The sequence below is a fragment of the Hippopotamus amphibius genome, chromosome 6 (assembly GCF_030028045.1).
Source record: "Hippopotamus amphibius kiboko isolate mHipAmp2 chromosome 6, mHipAmp2.hap2, whole genome shotgun sequence".
Classification (NCBI taxonomy): Eukaryota; Metazoa; Chordata; class Mammalia; order Artiodactyla; family Hippopotamidae; genus Hippopotamus; species Hippopotamus amphibius.
Genome location: NC_080191.1, coordinates 115,039,280 through 115,057,923, shown reverse-complemented (window position 1 = coordinate 115,057,923; position 18,644 = coordinate 115,039,280). Strand labels below are relative to the sequence as shown.

At 42.4% G+C, this 18,644-nt stretch overlaps 1 protein-coding gene and 1 long non-coding RNA gene across 5 annotated transcripts in view; one reads left to right on the top strand and one right to left on the bottom strand.

Annotated features, from left to right (window-relative positions):
* LOC130854844 (uncharacterized) overlaps positions 1 to 7,005 on the bottom strand; it is an 11,121-nt gene extending 4,116 nt beyond the window's left edge. The window contains exons 1-2 of the long non-coding RNA XR_009054202.1: positions 6,835 to 7,005; positions 5,392 to 5,619 (exon numbers count right to left, since the gene is read on the bottom strand). This is a non-coding gene — a long non-coding RNA (uncharacterized LOC130854844). The remainder of the gene's footprint in view (positions 1 to 5,391; positions 5,620 to 6,834) is intronic.
* Positions 6,382 to 18,644, top strand: part of RYK (receptor like tyrosine kinase) — a 108,263-nt gene continuing 96,000 nt past the window's right edge. For 2 of the 4 annotated variants that reach the window (XM_057737716.1, XM_057737715.1), the window contains exon 1: positions 6,389 to 6,865. In XM_057737716.1, the coding sequence (XP_057593699.1) occupies positions 6,622 to 6,865 (244 nt within the window). In that variant the 5' untranslated portion in view covers positions 6,389 to 6,621. Of the gene's footprint in view, positions 6,866 to 18,644 lie in introns of all 4 variants that reach the window. The other 2 variants (XM_057737717.1, XR_009054201.1) reach the window with 2 other exon arrangements.

Here is an 18,644-nt window from a genome sequence, read left to right as displayed (position 1 = left end):
CCTCCCCATTTTTTTTTTTATTATTTGCAAAGGGAAAAAGAGTAACTTTACAGAAAGGAAATGTATCAGACAGCATATTAACCAAGTGATCAAAGTTAATATACATATATACAACTTTATTTATTTATTTATACTTATTTCCTATTTGTACTGTTTCTCTGGAGTACCCTGACTAATATAATTGGTTACAACAATTAAGAATGGAATATTTGATAAACCAACATCATGTGCCTTCTGATGCGATACACTGAGAAGAATACATCATTTCAGTGGTATTCCTGCCGAAAACATCTAACCTGAATCTAATCATGAGGAAACATTAGGCAAGGCCAGCTGAGGAACGTTTTACAAAATACAGGAAACTCAGGCAAAAGAAAGGTTGAGGAAGTTTTCAGATTGAAACTAAAAAGACATGGCAAGTGAATGCAATGTGTGATTCTGGATTGGATCCTGGCCAAGAGAAAACAGTTATAAAGATTTGTGGAGACAACTGATAAAATCTGAATATGGACTGTGGATTAGAAAATAGTATTGTGTCAATGTTAAAGGTCTGTATTTTGAAAACTGCACTACGGTTATAAAAGACAATGTCTTTGTTGGGAAATGTACAATGAAGTACTCACGTTGTCTCCAACCTATTCTCAAATGGTTCAGAAAAAAAAAATGTGTATCTACCTATCCATCTAAGAATGACAAAGGAAATGGAGCTGAGAATTTCCTGGAACTTTTCTAAAGGCACGAGATCCCGGAATCTCAATAAATTTCAAGCAAGGTGAATGGAAAGATATCCATCCACATTTACATATATTCTACTGGAACACCACTAAAAAAGATCTCTTAAACGGCCATAAAGAAAAGACAAACAATGTGTCAAACTGGCAGTGAGAGTTACAACTGACTTTTCCAAAGCAATAATGGAAACCAGAAGACAAGTAAGGAAATGTTTGTTCAGAGTACAGGAGACCCCTGAGATGTCCCTGAGTTTACCTTGCCCTGTGATTAGGGTCAATGGAAAACTATGACAACCCAATCCAGGCAGGCTTAGTAATGGCCAGACCCTTTAGGAATGAAGGTTTGGGTCACTCTACCACATGAAGAACAATGACCAGCTGATGTGCTTGCAGAACATAAAAGGAGTACTACAGAATGAGTAGTAGAAGAAGGTAGTTATAAATAACAGCTACAATCATGGGACCAGCTACAGAAATGAGGACTGTAATTATGAATTCTGTTAGGTTCATTTTTTCCACGTGGGAACCATTTGTCCCCAAACCTTATTTTATTATGAAAAAATTTTATTTTGTTATGAATACATTTGTGTGTATATACACACATATTACAGAAGTATCTGTGTCTTCTTTTCACTCATTTCATTTATCATGTAACATAAGATGTGTTGACTTTACATCAGTTATCATTAATTTCACATCATAGTATTTGAGTTGTAGGATATCAGAAGAAGAATAAACATCACTCAAGAATTTTACCTCTTCTTCTGGGAAAGAAATTAGCGTGTTTTCAGTCGTACACAAGATAGTTGTATGATGTTGGCAGAGTTATGATCTCATTATTTTTACTTAGAGATTATATATAGTTTAAGGAGATGCATATGGGTGACAAGTTTACAAGGGGTGGACTTGTGATGGTCAATTTTATGTGTCAACTAGACTGGGATAAGGGATGCTCAGATGGCTGCTAACATCTTATTTCTGGATAAGTCTGTAAGGGTGTCTCTGGAGGAGATGAGCATTTGAATCTATAGACTGAGTAAAGATCACCTTCATCAAAGAGGGTGCCATCATCCAATCCAATGAGGGGTTGAAAAGAACAAAAATGTGGAGGAAGGGTGAATTCCCTCCTGCTTGAGCTGAGAGAGACATCTATCTCCTCCTGCCCGCTGTCTTACTTACTTTAGCACTCCTGGTTCTCAGGTCTCAAACTGGGATTTAAATGACACCATTGCCTCTACCCCTGTTCCCTGACCTTTGGATTCAGACTGAATTACACTACAGGGTTTCCTGGGTCTGCAGCTTGCAGACAGCAGATCCTGGGTCTTCTCAGCCTCCACAATCATGCAATCATGCAAGCCAATTCCCACAATAAATCTCCTCTTATCTCTCCTCTCTCTCTCTCTCCATATATATATATGTATATACACACACATATATTTACTTACTGATTTATATTTATGTCCTATTGGTTCTGTTTCTCTGGAGAATCCTAATATAACTGGTTACAACAACTGAGTGTGGAATATTCAATAAATACTATAAATAGCATTTGGGACAAATGGCTCCCCATATGGAAAAATAAAGTTGTGCCGTAAGCCATATATACACACAAATTCCAGATGAATTAAGGGACTAATTTTTTTAAAAGGTAAAAAAAATTACAAAAACACAAAAGTTACTAATTGTGGAGTTTTTCTTAAGCAAGACACAAAATGCAGAAGCCATTAAGGAATAGATTGTAAGACTGATCTAAAATAAAAATCCAAAATTTAAGTTTAGTAAAGGACATCAAGTTAAATGACAAGGAATACAGTAAAAGCAAATATCTACAAATCAACAAAAAAAAGATAAACCACTCACTAGAAAAACAGGCGAAAGCTGTAAATTGAACAGGTAGTAAATATCCACAAGAGGATGCTCAACCTCACTACTAATGAGGGAAACGCAGATTAAAGTTATTTTTTCTTTTGACAGACTGTCAAAAGCAAAATGAAAAACTCTGAAATATTACCTTGTCTCTTTCATTTACGCCACTGATGGAAGTGTACATTGGTAAAGTCTTTTGAAGGGCAATTCAGTGGAATCCACTCACATTAAAAGTTAAGTCCCTTTAACTCGGCACTTTCACTTCTGAGAATCTACGCTTCTGAATACCTACATATGTGCACAGAGACGCACGTAAAAGGATGTGTGGTCCATCACCAGAACTGTGAAATCTAGCAATGTCTATCCCAACCAAAATGCCTATGTATGTCCTGTTACGCAAGCATCCTCAAGACCTCAATTCATTTTGATGAGGGAAAAAAGCAAATCATGTCGACCATTACCCACTTCCGTAAAACTGAAAGACACCACACACACATACAGTTGCATGTCTCATATATGAAGGTAAATGTCTAGAGAAAGGGCTACAAGAATATACACCAAACTGGGAAGTGGTGGAGAGAGATGATGACTTGTGTCAACAAGGAGGTTCACATTTTCCTCCGAGAACATTGGGGCCTCTTGACTCATTCACACGCAAGCAGAGGGAGAAGGTTTAAAAAGTAAACTGCTCCATAGTACATAGAGTAGCATTCCCAATTGCTTCCTTGCAAAGGAAGGGGCAGTTTTCAGAACTTAGAGCTACCCCTTTCTAGATCCCTGATGGTAGTTTCTGGGCCTGAGATTTGTCTACTGGGGGAGAGTAAGGTCAACCACGGTGACAACTGAAACCAAGAATGGGAACAGTGAGTGGAGCAGAATGATGACTGTGGCCTTCATTTCCTCCAGGCAAAGAAACCTCAGGAGGCTGAGGTCAGGGCTTCCCAGCATTTTCACACTGAGGCTTATTGGGAAATTTCAAAAGTTGCCGCCCACACCTTGACCCAGGAGGGAGAGGGGACCCTTTCTTCAGAGATTGGTTGGGTATTGTGTGAGACCAAGTACCCTGCAGAGACAGGAGAGACTGAGAACTTGTTCCTCCTCTGGGGAGTTAAAGTGTTGGGAAGTCACAATTTTAATCTTATCCAGAAGTTAACATTTGAGTGCAGATTTGAAGAGGTGAAGGATGAAGCCATGTGGATGTCCGAAGGAAGAGCATTCCAGGTACAGGGAACAGCAGTGCAAAGGCCCTGAGGTAGGATCATGTCTGATGCGTTGGAAGTACAGCAAGCCACAGGAAGCCACTGTGGCTGGAGCTAAGTGAGAAGGGGGAGAGTAGAAGGAGATTAGATCAGACGAGAAGGCAGGAAAGTGAAGAATGAGAACTGCCTTGACACCTCGTCAAGATTTTGCCTTTTATTCCAGATGCATTAGGGAGCCATTGGCAGTCTAAGAGCCAGGGAGTGACTTGATTCAGCTAAGGTTTAACAGGATGGTTCTGGCTGCTGTGCTGAGAACAGACTAAAGGAATAAGGGAAAGCAGGGAGGCAGTGAGGCGGCAATTGAAATAGTCTGAAAAAGAGGTGGTAGAGCTGAGATTTTCTTGCCAGAGTGGCCAGCATCACTTGGAGGGCCTGTGATGCTCTTTGGGAGGACAGGGACTCCTTAGAATATGTGATGAAATGTACTTACCACTTCTGCATGTGTTGCTACCTCCTGAAGTTGTTACTTCTGTTAGTTTGGGGTGGGGCCTAGGAATTAGCATTCTCGCATGTTCCCAGGTGATAATACTACTGGCCTGGGAACCACATTTTGACAACCACTAGCTTTTTTTCTCAGTACTGATGAAAATGTGCAATTAATATTTATCATACCTCCTCAGGGAAGCTCCTTACTCATCCCTGTGCCTCAGTGCCAAGCATGGTGCCTGTCATTAATGTCGAGTTTGGCTCTGGGCCAGGCATGGTGCTGCACTGACTGAAGGGCTTGAGGACCTCTGGCTTGAACGGCTGGAGATTAGTGGTGATGAAACTTTCCAGGAAGTGGTCATTAGAGGGAAGAGGTTAATTATAATAATACAAATGATGGATGTGACACTCACCCACTTTAGTGTCTGCCTAGGTGTTTTACTAACATCTTCTCTAATTGAATCCTGTAAAAGCCCTGTGAGTCTGGCATTATCACTCCTTATTTTATGAATGAGGAAACCAGAGGCTTGGAGAGTTTAATTTTCCTAAGGTCACACCACTAACAAGTCCCAGAACCCAGCCAGGCCTGACAGCCTGACAGCTCTGTGCTCTGTTTACATCACACTCTACCTCAAGAAGTCACTGATAAGAGGAGATTGCCTTGAAGACGGGAGCTTCCTTACTTGGGGACTGTGAGTCATTTAAAAAAATGCCCAGAAGATGCCATCCTTTAAAAAAAAACAACTCCTGTCTGAATTTAGAGCCTGTTCACACAGCACATTCCCAGCCCAAGCTCTTCTTGACAGAGCCCTGGTCCCCTAATAGGTAGCAGTGGCTGCCCCAAGAGAAGAATTTTGCTGACCTTTGCGGCTTTATCATTCTCTGGTGGAGCACTTTTCCTCAGCCCTCACCCTCTTCCCAGCCTCCTCCTGTAGAATGATGGGCACGGTATTCTGTACTGGGGAGCTGAGGCTTGCAAAATCTCTAAACAGAATCCATCCCTCTCAGTAGAGGAGGAGAAAATCAAGTTCCAGACTTCCCACCTCATCAGCCCCGCTCTTCCTCCACCCACCCCAGAGGATAAAAATAGCAGCCTCCCAGGGCCTCACCGCTCCTGCAGCAACGGCGCAGTGAAGCTGGGCCTAGCCCGGAGCAGCTGTTCCCAGAGGCACGGGCCTACTGGGAGGTAGAGAGTCAGCGCAGAGACCGGCCCACAGGGGCTAGGTGATCCGGCCTGCCAGGGACGCTTGGAAGCCTCACGAAGAGAGGTGGCACCTGGAGCAGGGTTGACCGCGACACATCAGTACATCACAAGGTGCACCAGTTCGCTGGGAGACCTTTAAAAAAGACAAGATGTATCCGTGGTTCTTAACCTCTTTGAGGGGCAGGGACTCCCTAGAACAAATGAGATGTACATATCGCTTCTCTGTGTGTGCTCAAGCCTACACACAGCACACACTGAGGGACAGACACGCACTTTTGCACACAATTTCATATGGGGGGAGCTGTCAAAGTCCAGCATGGACCACGGATTAACAACCTCAAATGCAGGTTGATTATAGAGATGCAAAACGATTATAAAAAGATAAACATTTGTAACGTGTAGGAATAAGGTTAAAGTTTGCTGAACAAGATCTCGGAAAATAAAAGTAGATAGCACATATCCATGATAACAGACACAAAGATGTTAATGTTGACCTCCGTTGGTAGGATAAAAGGTGATTTCTTTTTTTCCTCCATTTTTCTCTCCAAACAAAAAGCACATTTCTCTTTTGCAATCCGAGAGGAGGCATCCCGGCATTTCCCAGAACCTGGGAGCCCGCTCGGCTGCAGGCGCGGATGGGGCCTGCATGCCTGGACCCTCCATCCCGGGCGGGGGTGTGTGTGTTACAGACAGTAGACCAGCAAATATCAGACTGGTGACAACGTGGGGCGGGGACCGGCCCTTTTAGAGGGTGATCGGAGGGCCCTTCGCCTGCGGTGGAACTGGAAGCCCAAAGCGCTGCTCGCCGGGCTCGGGGCCCGCACGGAGGAGGTGCTGCGTGCGTGCGTGCGCGCGCGCTCTCGGGGCGGCGGCGCGCACGCGCGCCCCCGCGGTCTGCCCCCCGCAGCGGACGATGCAGCCGAGGAGGCGACGGCGGCGGTGGCGGTGGCGGCGGCGGCGGCGGCGCGCTTCGGCGGTCTGAAGCGGCGGCCGGCTGCCACGGGCCGGCGGCGCCATGAGCTGGGCGGCCGCCCCCGGCTCGGGGCTGTGAGCGCTGAGGGGCTCGGGGCCGGGGGTGGGCGGCGGCGGCGCGGCAGGCGGCCCACGCCTCTCCTCAGCGGCGGCGGCGGTGGCCATGCGCAGGACGGCGCGGCCGGGGCCGCCGGGCCGGGGCCGCCTCCCGGGGACCCGCGGCCTGAGGGCCCCGCCGCCGCCGCCGCCGCCGCTGCTGCTGCTCCTGCTTGCGCTGCTGCCGCTGCTGCCCGCACCCGCCGCCGCCGCCGCCGCCCCGGCCCCGCGGCCGCGGGCGCCGCAGCCCGCGGCCGCGGGGCCCAGCGTGAGCCTCTACCTGAGCGAGGACGAGGTGCGCCGGCTCATCGGTGAGTGGGGCCGCCTGCGCCGCGGCGGGCAGGTCGGGGCGGGCCGCGGTGCTTCCGGCCGCCGGCGGCGCAGTCCGCGCGCCCTGGACCGCGGGCGGGTCCGGTCCCAGCGCCCGGGGTCGCGTCTGGGCCCCGGCCTGTGCCTGCCGTGCTGGCCGGGAGGTGTGGCCCCTGCCCGGCCCCCGCCCTGGGCCAGCCTTCCGGCCTCCCCCGCGCGCCGCGTGGAGACCCCGGGCGCCCTCGGCCGCCGGCAGGCTACCCCATTCCAGTCTGCTCACTGCCCCTTCAGCCTTTCGCCTTATTCCCTAGAGGCGGACTCTTTTTCTCTGCCGCCCCAGGTTTCTCTGACCCTTCCTAAACGTGTCACTCTAGGGCCCTGCATTTTGGGTGCTTGAAGCCCACGTTTTATTTAGGTTAAATCTGCTGTGGTTTTGATGCCCCAGTAGAATCCACACTCCTGTGCTCATACTTTCCGGTGATATTAGTTTGTTTTTTTTTTGTTTGTTTTGTTTTTTTTGTTTTGTTTTTTAATGAGAGACAGAGATAGGTTATAAGGGCGCTACATGTTCGTGGCAGCCTCCAAATCTTGGTACTGATAAGCGTATTTTACAGTAGTGAATGAATCTCCAAGGAGCAGACCTTTTAGCTTTTTTGTACCTTTTTGGTTGTTGTCTTGGATGTGCTGGAGTTTGGACTGGACCTATGTTTCTGGGCCACTCTTCTACTTTGAATACTTTGTTAGGAAGGGAGAACTTGGCCTTGGGTCAGTTGGTGGTTCTGTGCTACCTAATTGGCTTTGTTATTGGGGAATTAATTTGAAAAATATGACTTTGTGGATTCTGGAAATGACCCCTTAGAGGAAGGTCTGATAGAAATGGCCGTAAATGGGAAGGTTTTGGTAGTTGCAGATAGCTAGACATTCATTTTCTTTTGTGTATTATGGGCCAAAACACATTTTTTTTCATCTTTATTTCATCTCAGATTTGTGGTGCATCTATGTGTTTGATGAGAAAAATTATTCTTTTAAGCATCCATTATCTGTCATTTTATTTTATTTTTTTAAGTTGTAGGACTTTCCTTAGGTCTGCTGAGGTCGACTCAGTGTTAAAATGGAACTGCTTCTAAGCAGACTGTTTAGACATTGTTACATACATGGGTTTGTCATCTTTAACCAAAGAAGAATGCCGTGTTTTTGTAATGTCCTGCCGTTCTAAATCTTCGTTTTAGTCTAGCAGAATTAGTTGAATTTAGTTTAGCTAAATTAAAACTGCAGATTGGATTAGTACTTGAAACAAGACTCAGGTTTAGGAAAAATAATGAATGCTTATAAATTGACTCATATCACATTAATTTAAAAAATATTACTGTATTATGCATGGTTTTGTAAAGGTTTTTTGGTTAAAAGCGTGTATATAGTTTGTGACTTTGTTTACATGTAAGAAGCCAATTGAGGTAGGGGACAGGGGACAACCAGAGGCTGACATTGATTGAGTGCCTGCCATGGACTTGCCCCTACCTGTTTTATACACATTATTTCCTCTAATTTTCTTGTGGCCTAGTGAAGTGGATATTATTATTCCTGTTTTAGAGATGAGAAAAGTGAGACTTTAAGTAACTTGCTCAAGGTCACACATTTAATAATCTTTTTTTTAAAAAAAAAATCCAGCATAGTGTTGACAGAGGCCACAAGTTTCATTGAGTGAAATGAAGGTATTTATATAGAAGTTTGATTATGGCATGGTGGAAAAGAAATCATTGCTAATTAATACTTGAAATGATGTATTTGCTACCTGATTGATGAACATCCAGTTTATGCCCAGGAATGAGCTGCTGGGAAGAGGAGAGGGAGGATTTGGGACAGGGGGCACCTCCAGCAGTAATCTCTCTTAATGCAAATCCAGTTGGTCTGTTACAGTGGGTCTCTTGACTCTCCATCCTGCCAGATCCAGGTTCTCTCCTTCCTTCCATCTCCCTCATCTATTCTAACTTTATTTTTTGGCCATCCCTGGGGGGAGAAGAGCAAGTGGGTGGGGCTGAGATATATACCAGGCATGCCAAGTTCTCAGAATGCAGTTTCCCACAGGAACTCTTGTACTTATGGTGTTTAAGACTTGAAATACTTTGTACCATGTTTTTCTATCGTTATGGGTTAAATGTCTTCTGAAAGCTGACTTGGGAAACTAACCATCACTTTAAAATATTTCTAAGACAAGGAATTTGCAATTCCAAGTATGAAACTTATAAATGAAGTTGGTAGTGACATCTTTATAAATTGAACTAATTGTTCTTGACATTAGAATAAATTGTTATTTTAGTCCAATTCATATATGCACATAGTTTTTTAAAAAATCAAATAATGCTAAAAGACTTAGAATAAAAAACAGCAGTCTTCTGCCTTTGGCCTTTTTATCCTCCAGGACTTACTTTCCAGTAGAAGCTGCTATCCCAAACTAGCTCTTTTTTTTTTCTCCCGTTTCTTTACTTTTCATATATTGAAATCAGTGTAGAATAAGCATTTGACTTCCTAGTATCATAGCTGAACACTTGCCCTCTTTTCATGCCCAAACCCCCAATATAGTTAACATCATCTTTGGTAAAACCAGCAGTCTGTATTTAGATTATCATGTATATATTTATATTGTAAATTTTTATTATACATTATTGTGTGTATACATGTATGGGTACATACACACACACATATAAACTCACTTCTGAGTTAAATAGTGACCTATGGTTAAACATAAACATTCTTTCCTGGACGTTTATGTTTTTCCTGTAGCAAATAAGTGGCTTTTAAACTTTTTGATTAGTCTGTATCTATGGCTACATTCTCTCATACGCTCCAAGAAAATATATTAAGTGCTTTTTGATTGTTTTTTTTCGGTAAGGTAAGACATCAAATCATCTATCACTTCCACTTGGTTTCCTCTTAGAGACTCCCTGCTTTGGAGCCTTCCATCTTCTTCCAATCTGGACAGTAGGATTGTTTTTCCTGCAGATTCTGTACCCTTCCTTCTCTCCTGTCTTGGAGTGTCTGTTCCCTAGATCTCCTGTCTTCCTTTATCTTTGTTTGCTTCATTTTGCTAAAGTGTATCCTCAGTAGCTTAAGGAGAAGGCTTGCATGGGAGGTAAATAATTTGAGGCCTTGCATGTCTGAAGGTGTCTATTCTGTCCTCATGCTTTATAGGTGATTTGACTGAATTTAGAATGTTAGAAAAATATATATTTTTTTGTGATTTTTGGTGGCATTTTTACAGTTTTCTTGCTTTAAGGGTTTCTGATGAAAAATCCAAAGCCGTTCTGATTCCTTTTTTACCTCATGGGTTTTTGTTTTTGTTTTGGTTGTTGTTTGTTTGTTTTTTGTTTTTTGAGCTTAGGGTCTTTGTCTTTAAAAAATTCTGTAATTTTATAAGCTTCTGTGTGGGTCCTTCCTTCTGTCTGTGGTCCCTCTAGTCTTAGTGAGCCCTTTCAATCAAGAGACTCATCCTTCAGTTTTCAAAAATCTGTTACGTCCGATAATTTCCTACCCATCACTTTTTTTTTTTTTTTTTTTGAGATTTGTATTGGTTGGTTATTGAATCTTTTGGAACTGATCTTTGGATACTCTTAACTTATGTTGCCTCTTATTTATATCTTTATATTTGAAGGTGGGAAGAGAGGGAAAATTTCTCAATTTTGTCTTACAAGCTCTTTTATTTTTTAAATTTTAATGATGATTTTAAATTTTAGAACTCTTGTTCTCTGTTTCCATTTCATTTCATTTTTTTCATGTTATTCTAATTTTATGGATGTATTATCTTCACTTATCTTTGAGGCATGTGTTTGTTTTTAGTTTTTTCTATATGTTTAACATTTTAAGAATATTTCTTCTGCTTCCTTCAATGAGCCTGTTCATTTCAGAGTTCTTTTTCTGTTCATTTAGATAATATCTGTTGATCCTTGGCTGTCTATAATTAAAGAGTGAGATGTTGAAAAGTTGATTAGGGGAGAGCAAGCTTGTGTGTGTGGGGGGCGGGGGGGGGGGATCTACTGGCCTCCCTTGAAGTAGGGGTGGACTTTTCATTGGGAGCTCCCTCCCACATATCAGCACCTTCACATCTTCTTTGGGACTGGTCAGTGTCTGCAGAGAAGACACTTCCAGTCTGCTGCCTCTGATGTGCTTGGTGATACACCAGCTGCCTGGGTTGGGGAGGGATGGAGGGTGCCGTTGTTCAGGCTGTAGACTTTGACTTCTGTTTACAGCTCTCCTCCCTCAGTTTCTTGAGAAAAAACTTTGGGTCTTCTACTGGACCTGGGGGCCCAACTGCTTTGAATGCCCCTCATCAGAGGCTCCCCCTTTGACAGGCCAGAGCCTCAGGCTGGTCTTTGGTGCATCCAGGGCTGAGTCCTTCCAGAGGTCCTGAGAGGCAGTGACCACTCCTTCAACTGCTTCCCATCTTGCAAAAGTTTGTTGAAATATATGATGTGTTGTTGCCTTCTTTCCCTTTTTGTGTTTGTGGTTTAATGTCTTTGTGATTTCATTACTGTCATTTTAGAGGAGCCCTAGAAGGATGGGGATAAAGGCTAGTGGTCATTCCACAATGTATAAATGGCGGTTAGGGTTGGGCTTTGACTATTGAAGTTATGTGTAGTTTTTTGGTAATAACAATATTAAGAAGAGTAGCGGTGGTGGTCACAGTAATGGTTGACGCTTTAGAGTGCTGCTGACATGTGGCAGTCTTTTGGCTGTGTCAGTTACAAAGGTAGTCCGTTTTGGGTGTGTACTGTTACTTCCATTTTATAGATGAGGAAACAGATTTGGAGGAAGTATGTAACCAGCTCATTCCTTGGTAGTAGGGCATGCAGTCCTGATGGAAGTCCATTGATACAGAGACTCCAAAAGCCTCAGAAGCTTTTTGTGGCATCCCTGTGTCCCCAGGCCCTGCTTAGGCTGCATCCATTCCTCCATTTTACTGGTGAGGACTGATCTGGGACCCTTTGGGCAGTGAGTGGAGGGCCAGGTCTTGACTCAGTCCGGAATCCATATTGTCTCTTTGTCAGCTCTGGAGGAGCTGCGATTAACCAAAATGCATGAGTAGAATTGGCAAGCCTGCTGCCACACATGCTCATTTGCGGTCTTGATTATTATCTGCATTCTCTCCTGTTCTCTGTCTAATTGATAATTCTAATAGCTGAGTTCCCTGGAAGTCCAAAGCTGGTGAAAGCTGTCTGTGGCTGGGGCAGTAATAGGGGTATGGGAATAAAATGCTGATGGGTGAGGGGTATGATATAAACTGGTCATGGCAGTGGTGGTGGTGGTGTTAGGGAATCTGTCAGGGGGACTTCTGAGAATAGACTCCACCTCCCACCAACTAGAAATTCACTTTGGATAACTTCCTTCTTGGTTAAAATATCCTCTGGAAGAGTTAAGCATTGTTCACATCATTTTAAAAATCAGTTCAGGGCTAGTTGAGATCGTTGCTCCCCAGATCAGTCCAGAAAAAAATTTTGAAGCCCAACCAAGTACCATATATTGTGGTAGAAAATGGCAATTCAGAATTACTAAATTCCTTTTGAAAAAGTCACAATTTCTAGGGGAGACTAACAGTTGTATCTACAACTGTAACACTGAGATAAGAATTACACTGCTGACTTATATATAAGTTATTGTGGGAATGATTGCTTTTGGCTTTGAGGGGGGGAGTGGAGAGGCTAAGGGGTTTTAGGAAAGGTGTTCCAGGAAAGGAGACATTTGAGCCTCATCTTGAAGGATGAACTTGAAAGACAGAAAAAAGGAGCATTTCATGTCAGGCAGAGAAAATAGCGTGAACAAAGCCATAGATGTATGGAAGCAGATGTATGTGAAATCAAAGAGTAGGAACTATTTAGTGTGGCTAAGATGAGAAATTTTGGCCAAACCAGGGAGTGGCCGAATATAAAGCTGGGAGGTAGGTTGAAATTGGATTAGGAATTTGAATTTTATTATAGGTAGTGAGGAACTATGTAACTTAAGAGATAGGACTGGATTATAGAAAACACAGCTTCGGCCTCAGTGAAAAGGGTGGTTTGAAGGCTGAAAAGGTAGATCTGTGAAATGGGATAGAGTCAGCCTGTGCTGGTAAGCGTGATCAACTAGGGCAGTTGAGGGGTTGGGATGGACTTATGAGGAATTTGCAGGGAGTCTGGAGAAGACTTAGTGGAGGAGACCTGAGGGCTAAAGAAAAGGGAGGAGTCACAGAGGAATCTGAGTTTCAGATTTGTGCAGCTGAACTGAAGGACTCTTTCTTTCTGGGAATGGTTGAAGGAAAAGAAAAATGAGATGAGCCTCTCCTCCTAGTCCCTCTCTTCCTCTTCAACCTCAGGCCAAGTGTTTGGGGGCGGGGGCAATGAGGGTGTCCTCTCTGCTGGCGTGTGGCGTGTACTGCCCAGACTGAGGAGGTGGGTGTTGGTGGAGGTGGGTTAGCACGCTCTTAACCCTGATGCAGCATTAATTTGAATCCATGTGTTCTTCATTTGGGAGACCAAGACAGACATTGTGCAATTGTGGGTGTTGAGTTTTTTTTTTTTTTTTCCTTTTTCATGCTATACATGTGGGAGAACTCTATCCAGTTATGGCTAAACCTGTTCCCTATGAGTCACATCCTGAGTTGACTAGTGAGTTCTGAAGGTGCTACCTGAAATACTGTTTGGATTTTAAGGGTCACTTTAGAAACAAATGAAACATTTGAGCATCCTGAATTGAGAAGTTCCACAGCACTACTTTTGGGGTTTTAACACAATTATGTCAGTGTTCTGAAAAAATTTGCCAGTTATACATACTAAAACAAAACAAAACAAAACAAAAACTTGATGTGAAATAGAGCCATTAGCTACTGTGAAATTATATCATGCCTAAAAGTATGCTTTTTTATGTTATTGTTGGTGTACATCAACTATAATATTTTCTAATCAAGATGTTATTAAACAGCTTTCATTTATGTAGGACCTCTAAAAATGTGGTGTGCTAAAACAAATGTGTGTATCTGAATTAAGTAATAAACACTTATTGAATGATTCCTTTTAACTGTGCCCAGCCAGTGACAGTGCTGAATGGTAGAAAATTTCTGAAAAGTAATTTCATAGGTCCCATGTCTTGTTCATAAATAATGAATATATTCTTATATAAATATGTCTTGCTCTGTGTCAGCTGTTTCACATATTTTCTTTTATTAACCATTGGGAATGGATGGCATTGACATTTTTTTATAGATAAAGCTGAGGCTCTGGGAAATTACAGAATTTGCTGAAGGTTACAGAGATGTCTGGGGCTATTTGACTCTAAAGTGCATGCCTTCTCTCCTGTGCTGCCTCTGAAAGTTAACGGTTTACTTAGTCTTTATCTAACCAGAATCAACTGAGGGGCTTAAACAAAATGCAGATTCCTAGACCTACTCTGAGCAATTTGTTTAGGAGATCTGAGATGGGGCCCAGCCAATGAGGTTTTTGAATGGCATGTTTCATGAATTATAAGATGTACAGCTTTTTCACATTTGAACATCTCTGAAATTGGAACCATTTCACAATCAATGGTGAATATCAGTTGATTAACAGCTTTTTTTCCTTTCTTAGTGGCACAAAAAATAACAGTGTATTTTATAAATTTATTTATTGGCTGTGTTGGGTCTCTCTTGCTGCATGACACGTGGGATCTTCCTAGAGCAGGAATTGAACCCGTGTCCCCTGCATTTGCAGGTGGATTCTAAACCACTGTGCCACCTAGGAAGCCCCAACAGTGTATTTTAGATTAAATGAAATAAAGTATTGTAACAAGGTGATATCGTTAAGGAGACAGACATAGTTTGCCACCTCCCCGTTCTTTGGGGGTACCTGACACAACTTTCTTTCAGAGTCGTAAAATTCACCGGTGGTAAATTATTTACTTGTGGTAATGGTTGTGTAGTAATGTCCTTGCGGGGAAGGCAAATGATGGCAGTGAGATATTACCGTTAGATTTAAGAACAGTGGCAACTCATTTTTCAGCTAGGAAGTTGCTGGCAAGAGAAAAATCAGTGGTTCTCAACCTTATTTTGTGAGAGCCTTAGGGCCTTTTCCTAGGCAAAGGTGTGGATCCCACACATACTAAGTTTTGTGCCCGGTGACGGCGATTCTTAGACTTTGAGGGCCTTGCAGGGCCCCCTGATGAAAACTTTATGGGTACATCTGAATCCCTCAAAAGCTGGTTCTGGAAGGGGGCATCTATTACATTCTGAATTTCATCTTAGAATTATCTGACTTCCTACGTGACTTTTTTCCTTCCAGTTTTATTGAGATTTAATTGACAGAAAGCACTGTGAAAGTGTAAGGTGGCCAGTGTGATGATTTGACTCACATACATCATGAAATAATTACCACAGTAGGTTTAGCGATCATCATCATCTCATATGGATACAATATTAAAGAAATAGAAAAAAAATTTTTCCCTTGTGATGAGAATTCTTAGATTTACTCTTAACAACATTCATATGTAACATACAGCAGTGTTAATCATCTTTATCATGTACGTTACATCCCTAGTACTTATTCATCTTATATAAGTTTGTACTTTTTGACTGCCTTCATCCAACTCCCCCACCCCTTGAATTTTTAAAAGATTTGTGTACATTGTTGTCTTATAGTTGTGGATTTTGTAAGTGCATCCATTATAGTATCACATAGAATAATTTTGCAGCCCTAAGAAATCCCCTGTGAAGGAGGCATTTATATTTATTAATACCTTTCCTTATATTTTAAATAAGTTTGCTTTTAAAAATGTATTTATTATGGAAAAATTCGAACATTCAGAAGTAGACAGAGTAGTATAATGAACCTCTGTATCCATCATCCAGCTTCAGCAGTTATCAGCTCATGGCCAGTTTTGTTTGGTCTGTATCTCTCCACTCCCCAATCCACTCCCTTGTCCTCACTTCTCCCCCACCCTCCATCTTCTGTTTGGATTATTTTGAAGCAAACTCATAAAATTTCGTAAAAAATTTTTTGTTATGTATCTCTAAAAGATAGGGACTCTTTAAAAATTTATAATAACCATTATCACACCTAAGAGATTAACAATGATTCATAAATATCAACTATCTAGGCTTAGATCTTCATGATTTATAAATGAATGTTTATACAGAGACTCTTGCCTGCCACCTTTTTCTTCTCTTGTCCCTGCTCCCCACCACACCACTGTTTAGTTCCTTTGGTGCCAAGCTCTCCTCACCCTAGGGTCTGCATTCGATGGTTGCTCTGCCTTATGTACTTCTCCCAGATCTTTACATGGCTGGAGCCTTCTAGATCTCAGCTTAGTGTTATTTTCTCAGAGAGCCTTACCCTCAGTGCCACTCTGTTCTGTCATGCTGTTTCCTTTAAGTACCTGGTACTTTTATTGTTTCCCTCTCCCTCTATAGGAAAGTTAATTCTGTTTGAGTAGAGACCTTTTATATTCTTCCACTCTGTACCCCCAGCACCTGGCTTATAGTAGATGTTCAGTAAAAGTTCAGTAAATGAATAAATGAATGAATCATACTTTTTTTTTTGGCTTCACTATCTTGTGCTTTACTGGGGTCATCATTCTCTTGAGCATTTCCCATTGCCCACTAAGTTATTATCCAGAAGGGGATTGGACTGAACTTATGAATGAAGTTTAAATAAATTAGTTTTAATAGCTTGTTTCCTTTTAAGTAGCCTAATTTTCCCAAGTCTCTGTCCCTTGAACCCCCCCTCTGGGTAAGGTGCCCCCCATCTTGGCTTCCATAACTCTATACCATGTACAAACATGTCTGTATCACTGTACCTATCATGTTCTATAGTTTCCCAACTGCATTAAGGCTCCCTCTTGGCTTGGCACACAGCTGTCTTTCAGCAGACTGCTGGGCCACCCTACAATTGAAGGATGTAAAATATTCAAGAGAGATTCTGGCAAAATAATTAAAAGCTGGATAACAGAATTTCTAATCTTCTGAAATGCTAACCTGCTGTTAATCCTAGCCAGTATATTTTTTCATCTCATGCACTGTAGTTTTCATCTCTAGAAATTTGATTTGGGTCTTTTTATGTTTTCCATCTCTGTATTTAACTTTTTGTGGGGTACAGTTAGAATAGTTGTTTTAATGTCTGTTGATTCTAACATCTGCCAATTCTGGATTGGTTTCAGTTGATCTATCTAACTATCTATTTTGCTTTTTTGCATGCCTGGTAGTTTTTGACTAGATGACAGACATTATGAATTTTACCCTGTTGGGTGCTCGATATTTTTGTATTCCTGTAAATATTCTTAGGTTTTGTTCTGGAACTCAGTTAAGTTACTTGGAAACAGTTTGATCTTTTCAGGTCTTGCTTTTAAGACTTGTTAGATAGGACAGGAGCAGTGCTCAGTGTAGGTCCAATTATTCGCCACTATGTAGTTAAGACCCTTCTGTGTACTTTCTCCATTGACCTCTGACTCATGAGGTTGTCCAGTCTGGCTGGTGGAAATAGGTGATATTCCAGAACCTATGAAGTGCTACGTACTGTTAACCTTTTATTTTTTCTCTGTCCTTGTGTAGCTTGCTTATGCATGCTCTGATCAGAACTCAGGTGAAGGTGGACGGGCAGCCCTCTGCAGATCTTGGAAGTTCTCTCTGTGCAGCTCTCTCTTCTCTGGTACTTTGTCCTACATACTGTATCTCAGGGGTCCCCAACTTCCAGTCCGCGGACTGGCCTGTTAGGAACTGGGCCGCACAGGCAGAAGGTGAGCAGCGAGCGAAGCTTCATCTGCTGCTCCCCGTTGGTCACATTACCGCCTGAACCATCTGCCCCCCCCCCCACCCGGCCGCGGGTGCCGAAAAGGTTGGGGAGCACTGCTCTAGCTGTCTTTCTCTTTCTGAACTCTCATATATTTTGCGTGTTTTTATTTTATTTTATTATTTCAGACGAGAGGGTTAATCTGGTCCTGTTATTCTGTCTTGTCCAGAAGTAGAAATGGCCAAAGATTATCTTTTTGATTGTTTCCATCTTTTCTAAAGTTAACTCTTTAGATTATTTGTTAAAGGAGAGAATTTAGTCCAATTTCAAGAAAAAGTTCTAAGGTTTACATGCGTGTGTGTGCATATACATGTGTAGATAACATGGTGTAGGAAAATATTGGATTTGGAATCTGCATATTTGAGTTTTAAGTCCATCTCCTTCTATTATATGTGGTAGGCAAGTAATGTTTCTGAGTATTGGTTTCCTCATATATGTCTGTTATTGTTGCTGTAATGTATACAAAAATGCTACATAATCCTCAAAATAATTTTAGTTATTGGTGGGGGATTTGTATGTTTTTGGATAAAAACTCAAATCATAGAATGTTAGAAAGACAGGTCACTTAGAGATCACCTGGTGATTGATTGCCTTGGGTAGCAACATTTATCACTTGCTGAACAATTATTTATTGAGTGTACACTGGGCCTTATTTTAGGGGCTTGACATGTTTTGGTGAATAAAACAGATAAAGATCCCTGCCCTCGTGGAACTAACTTCTAGCAGAGAGCTAAGTGACTTGCCTGAGAAAAGAATTCAGGTAGCTTTGGAACTGGACTCCAAGTTTAGCCCTTGGAGTTGCTGACCAGGAGGAGCGATGTTTGTGAGTTCTCCATTGTGCTTTGAGCCCTTGGCCATAGCAGCCAACTCTGAGTTACTAATGGCCTCCACAGCTGACGAGAGAGAGTGTGTGCTCCTATTAGGAGGTGGCTATGAAAGAAATTGAATGGTGGTTATGTCAGACTGTGAGTAAATTACTCCATCTCTACTTTCCAGCTGT